Genomic DNA, 6,000 nt, shown 5'->3' with positions numbered 1-6,000 from the left:
TTGAATTTCAACTTTATTTCAACCGTTGAAACGAAGGAAGCGAATGAGACGGATGATCAACTTTTCATTTTGTTGCCCTGTAAACCCGGAGATAAAACTGAATTAGCTGCATGTATGACGTAGCTTCTTCGTAAATCTGCGTGAGGATACGGCTATCAACCGGCGCGGCAGCGGCGTTTCAATTGGGCTGAAACTCTGTGAAAGAGTCCGACATATGTTTCTCTCTTTGTGGACGGAATGAATTTTCAAATGTTTTTCCTTTATTCCAATTTAAATCTTTGGATATTTTTCTCCTCCCAAAACGATCTAACGGAACAAAAGGATTCATAACTAATTACATAATTAGTTATGAATCCTTTTGTTCCGTTTATTTTTGTATTTAAATTTTTGTATCTACATCACGAGATCACTTATTGACAGCCAGTGCCATCTACACTCTTTTTATTAAAACTACGATGAATAGCCTGCCAGTGTTCTCAATCATTGTATTGCGTGTATCTATGGATTACATTGATGATATGATTAAGACAAATTATACCTGCCTAGGTGAGTTTTATTTTGGAAATGCTTGAAATTAAATCACCGATTGGCAGCAATTGATTCTAATTATATTAGCGCCATCTATTATAGTGGCACAAAAGTCAGTCGAGATGAGAACTGTGGCTCGTTTCATCGTCGCGTCATTATCAAAATAAAAATATTAGGTACATCAATACTAGTGGAGCTTATTAGCTCCTGTGGAAATATCGAAACAAAACGTATGCAACTATGTGCTATTCTATTCAGGTTTATAGGTATTATTTTATTTTTATAGACTGTACTGTACTGTAATAAATAAATATATTAGGACGAATCACACAGATTGAGCTAGCCTCAAAGTAAGTTGTGTTATGGGAGACTAACTCAACGATACTATATTTTATAACAAATACTTAGATAGATAAACATCCAAGACCCGGGTCAATCAGAAAAAGATCATTATCCATCATGACTCGACCGGGGATCGAACCCGGGACCTCTCGATTCAGAGGCAAGCACTTTACCACTGCGCCACTGAAGTCGTAATGAAAGTAGATAATCATATCTATCTAGTATTTAGTTGACTTTTATTTTCAACTGAATGCTTGTCAACGTCCATACCACGTTGAAAACACCGGTTCTCGTCCGATCACCGAAGTTAAGCAACGTCGGGCGTGGTCAGTACTTGGATGGGTGACCGCCTGGGAACACCACGTGATGTTGGCTTTTTTATGGCTTCTTTTCGCCTGAAAAATAAATTCCCTTTTTTCTTATTACATTGGTGTCTTGTCGCCAAAACCATTCCTAAATATAGCCAGCAACTTGTCACCTCAACATGTATCGTTGACAACCAAAGTTTTATTCTTACATTTCCCAGCGACAACTATACTTCAGTATGTATGTGACTGTGTCTTCTACTCAGTGCTTGCTTGTTACTTTTCAATGTTATAAAAAGATCCTCCCCTGTCGCGTCTACGAGAAACAAAAAATACTGGACGGGGATTTTTATTCAGTTTTCACCAAATCTGATTCCTTTTGTGGTAAAATCATAATAAATTAATTATGATTTTACCCGAGCGAAAACGTGACAGGCCATTAGTAATGTATAATAAAAGTTGGCACATTCCAACATTTAAAAGTTAAACATATTATTAAGTTAGTATATATTGTAATTATGCCTATATGCGACTTGAATAAAACCTGACACCAGTATTAGTAAAAAATAGAGAATCAAATATTGAAATGCGCAATTATATTTTAACAGTTTTAAAGAGTGATAAAAATAAATTTAATTGTAAAAAAGGTTTATTTCCTGGTAATATTGCATATATTTTGCATAGTACATACCACGATACATACATACTGCATATTAAATCATATAGCGGTACTGAAATTACAGGTTAAGTATTTTAAAATAAAATAAGTTTTCTAGAACTTAAAAAAAAAACAAGCATATTCTGGTTGTAGTTTGTCTTCATGAACGAGTTCTTAGGAGAAGAACTAATTCTGTCTCGCCAGTTTAGAAAAGAAATTATGCCACAGATTGCATCACATGTAAAAAAAATGTTTTAATACGCGTCTTTTACACTACTATAAAATAACACACAAGTCTTATAAAATTGAAAAAGATCTACATGGAAACTTAAAACTAAATTTAATAATAATTTAAAATTATTTACAACAGCAATAACCCCAAAAATAAAATAAAATGCTACACAAATTTTGTGATCCTGACAAAAATAAATTAAATTAACTTTGGCCTTTTGCATTAGTATTTATTCCAAGGTACATTTTCGATGGCGTGTTTCTTTAATTTGTGTTTTTTGAGATACTTTGAGTCTATGAATGCTTCTCCGCACAAAGAGCAGACATATGGACGTTCTCCAGTGTGAGTACGTAAATGTACAACAAGATTGCCTTTCAGTGCAAAGAATTTCATGCAAACAGAACAGCCAAATTTCTTCTCTCTTGTATGTGTGAGCTGATGAGTACGCAAATGTGTTTTAGTCTTAAATCTCAGAGAACATAGCTGACAAGGAAAAGGCCTTTCATTTGTATGAACCCGCTCATGCATTATCAACATGGCCTGGCTCGAACAACCCTTACCACATATGCTGCATTCAAATCTTTTTGCATTTTTGTTTTTCATATTTTTGTGAGTCATAACATGCGATTGCATATCTTTCTTTGAAGGCAACACTTCACCACATTCCGAGCACAACAGTTCCATAGGATCCAGTATATGAGTGCTTTCCACATGTTGTTCCAATGCAGACTCAACAGAAAACATTTTTTTACACAATGAACATGCATAACCCAAAAGTTTCCCAAGATTTGTAGTGACCTCTTGTTTGACAGTTTTCATTAATTCTTCTTTTACTTTCAACACCTTTGATTTGGAACAATCATCTGATTCTTTGTGATTCATCAATTCTACTTTGTTATCAAATGTCTTGTCACACTGGTTGCAACAAAAAGGGTTTAAATGTGTCAATCTGTGAGTCTGCATGGTAATTTTTTGGTGGAACCTTTTAAAGCATATGTCACACTCAAATTCTCGTACACCACTGTGAATCATCATGTGACGTTTCAAATTGTTTGGGTTAGCAAAGGTCTTGAAGCAAATGGTGCATCTGGGTTTGATGTTATTGTGTCCGTATTTGATATGTTGAGTGAGAGCATTTCTTCTAATGAGTTGATTGCAAAACGGGCAAGTTATTAGCAGTCCTGTGTATTTATGAAGCAGCATATGGCCAGTTAAAATCTCAGCAGACTCAAAACCTTTACCACATAAGTTGCATAGATGTTCACCCCCAGGGTTATGCTTGTATTGGTGTTTTTCATACTCTCCTAAGTCTTCAAACTGCTCTCCGCAGTCACACAAGAACTTGCCATCTTCCTGTTGGACAATAGTGGCTATTTGGCCATCATCAGAGTATTCTATAACTAGCTCTGTACCATCATAGTAGATAACTTCTTCCTGATCTTGATCTCCATCGTTGGTTGCAACCAATTCTGCTCCAGTGAGATACTGCATCTCTTCACCAGCTTTCAGAAGTATTGCTCCACCTTCGGCGCCAGTTGTGGTCATGATTTTAAGAAAATTTTTAGGATTCAAATCAGTGACCAAATCTCCTGTTAAAGTCTGAATGCCATCGGTAGCATCTTGAGAATCTTCTATGGTTGTGAGTATTTGTGTTTGTCCAGAAGCATCAATTGCTTCTTCTATATCCATGGCTTGATTGTCATTGTCATCCATATCCTGCCCTTCCTCTTCATTTTCCAGAATTGTAGCTGGCACATTGATAGGAATTTTGGGATTAGACATGATGAATAAGTCTAAAGAGTCCAGTTTATCAAATCCAGTGGATTGTTCAGAAACCGATTGTTCCACTTGAAGTTCTTCTGGCTGTGGCGTTTCTATCACCTCTTGTTTGATTACAGGGTCAATATTTGGTTCCTTGACATCTTTCAAATTGGGTTCTTTCTCTTTGTCGTCATCAATGACTACAACGTAATAGTAATCGTCATCACTATCAGTCGGTTCTTTTTTTATTATCATCTCTAATTGTTTCAGAGGATCATTCGCAAAAGCCAAGTCATCATCTATTTTATTTTGACTTTTACTCGAATCCTGCTCAATTTCCTGAGCGTATGTTTCTTCTTGCACTTGTGCTAACAGTGCATTAAGTTGAACTTTCAGTTCACTGTCCATTTTAATGCATTGTTTGCGGAACTGGTATGCAGAGGTCATTATGCTGTAGCAATCTGAACAAAGCTTTTGTGGTAGACCATCATCGGCTGTAACCTGGAATTTATGAAAGCAGTATATTAATGGTTGATACTAGTTGCATTTGTTACTGTGACGCCGCAGAGCTACAAATATATTCTTTAAGTAATTTTTTGAACTAGCCACATGTTTAACATCAACTTTCATTGAAAATGCTATTGTTGACTATCAGCCTCATATGACATCAATGTGATAGGAAGATATTCTAGGATGTTAAGAGTTCTAATAAAATGCCTTTTTTGTCAGTGACTGCACAAGAACCTAAAATTATAAAGATGCTTTTGTATCTAATACTAACAAATTAGTTTCTTTTATTATATTATAAATCTAACATGAAAAATAGAATAACACATACCTGAATAATAAGAATATTTTTCCACTATATACTTGATAAAACAATGCAATTCGTGACATTTCATTTTTTTTTTAAACAATAGAAACCTTTTGAGTTTGAGGTTATGTTCTAAGTTAAAAATAACGCCAGGGATTGTATAACTTATCGGTATTAGTAGGTCATATTATTATGTAAATTTTAATGAATATTTACTTACAACAACAGTAGTTGTTTCCAAAAACTTTTCCTCGACATTTTGATCTCCTCCTAATATTGACACTTCGGTTTCAGGCGATAAGCAACATCGACACAAATTAGACCACGTATCCATTTTATAACGCCATACACATTAATATTTCCCCAGTTATATCTGGAAAAATAAATACAATCACAATTTGAATTCATTGTTGACAGTCAATAGTAAATCAAAGAGCACAATAGTATTGTAAGTAGGTATCCAAAGAGTAAAAATTATCTACGGACCTTGCCCATAAAGACACGATCTATCCGAAAATTATAGACAAGGAGAAGAGTACCTAGGTACTGCAATATGGCGGCAAAACGGGCAAACGACACGAGGTGATGGAGCGTCAATTTTAGTCTGTTGTGTTGGTATTATTTTGTTCATATCCGCTGTCCGGATAAAATCCATAATTATTATAGGATTTTATATGAAATTTGGAAATGAAAAATCACTTCTTTATTTTTGTATTTGAGATAGTGAAATATTGAACAGTATGTATTTTGAAAAACACAAATGGTTTTTAAAAGTTGACTGCGCAGTGATAGTAGCAGTACAGCATGGATCGCATCATGATCGTAGTTGTACTAGTGATGGACAAAATGTAATCTACACCTAAAATGTTGGTAAATTATTTCTTTTTACATTTGCATAATGTCTTTTGGTATTCATAGTTCCCATTTTTTTCTAATTTTAAGTGTTAAATATTGCATAATATAAATTGGATTTAAATTAATTAAATTATCAAAAGATGCATCAGCAACAAAAAGCTATTTATTCTTAAAATAGAAAAAATAATTGTTTATTGTAAAACCAATATATCATAAATAAACAAACCAATCTGGTTTAAAATTGGATTTTTTAAATAATATGAGTTTCGAAAACTAAATTTTGGTATCCGCAGTAGCTAATAAACCTACACATTAATTCAAGGCTCGAAACAGATATTTTTTACCTTGTTAATTATCGGGTTAACAAAGTTATTCTTAAGTTGAATACTTCTTGTAATAAACCATGTTTTAAGCTATAGTATGTTTGTCACTGTCGCACTTTACAATTGTTGTCATTGACAGAACGAGACAAGACATGTTTTAACGTAAAGCATACTTTAATATT

General features: G+C 34.0%; 1 protein-coding gene and 1 non-coding gene across 4 annotated transcripts; one reads left to right on the top strand and one right to left on the bottom strand.

The window, feature by feature from the left end:
- Positions 1–1,126: 1,126 nt before the first annotated feature.
- Positions 1,127–1,245, top strand: LOC128680024 (5S ribosomal RNA). The gene has a single exon (XR_008405804.1). It is a non-coding gene; the product is annotated as a 5S ribosomal RNA (ribosomal RNA).
- Positions 1,246–1,806: 561 nt separating this feature from the next.
- LOC128679860 (zinc finger protein 25-like) lies at positions 1,807–5,252 on the bottom strand. Of its 3 annotated transcripts, none has more exons than XM_053762335.1 (3): positions 5,127–5,252; positions 4,861–5,013; positions 1,807–4,327 (listed from the first exon to the last, which is right to left on the bottom strand). In XM_053762335.1, the coding sequence occupies exons 2-3, from the start codon at positions 4,972–4,974 to the stop codon at positions 2,288–2,290; spliced, it is 2,154 nt and encodes a 717-aa protein (XP_053618310.1). In that variant the 5' UTR covers positions 4,975–5,013; positions 5,127–5,252; the 3' UTR covers positions 1,807–2,287. The 3 variants fall into 3 exon arrangements, with proteins under 3 accessions (XP_053618310.1, XP_053618311.1, XP_053618313.1); XM_053762336.2 differs by having other exon boundaries at positions 5,180–5,199; XM_053762338.2 differs by lacking the exons at positions 4,861–5,013; positions 5,127–5,252 and adding an exon at positions 4,665–4,785.
- Positions 5,253–6,000: the final 748 nt, after the last annotated feature.

The sequence above is a fragment of the Plodia interpunctella genome, chromosome 22 (assembly GCF_027563975.2).
Source record: "Plodia interpunctella isolate USDA-ARS_2022_Savannah chromosome 22, ilPloInte3.2, whole genome shotgun sequence".
Lineage (NCBI taxonomy): Eukaryota > Metazoa > Arthropoda > Insecta > Lepidoptera > Pyralidae > Plodia > Plodia interpunctella.
The sequence above is the reverse complement of the archived record's forward strand: the minus strand, read 5'-3'. Positions and strand labels throughout refer to the sequence as shown.

Excerpts from the sequence above, each read along its gene's own strand:
- LOC128679860 (XM_053762335.1), bottom strand. The coding sequence starts at position 4,974 with ATGGATACGTGGTCTAATTTGTGTCGATGTTGCTTATCGCCTGAAACC. Across the intron at positions 4,328-4,860 it reads TGGAAACAACTACTGTTGTT|GTTACAGCCGATGATGGTCT; the intron begins GTAAGTAAATAT and ends CATAAATTCCAG.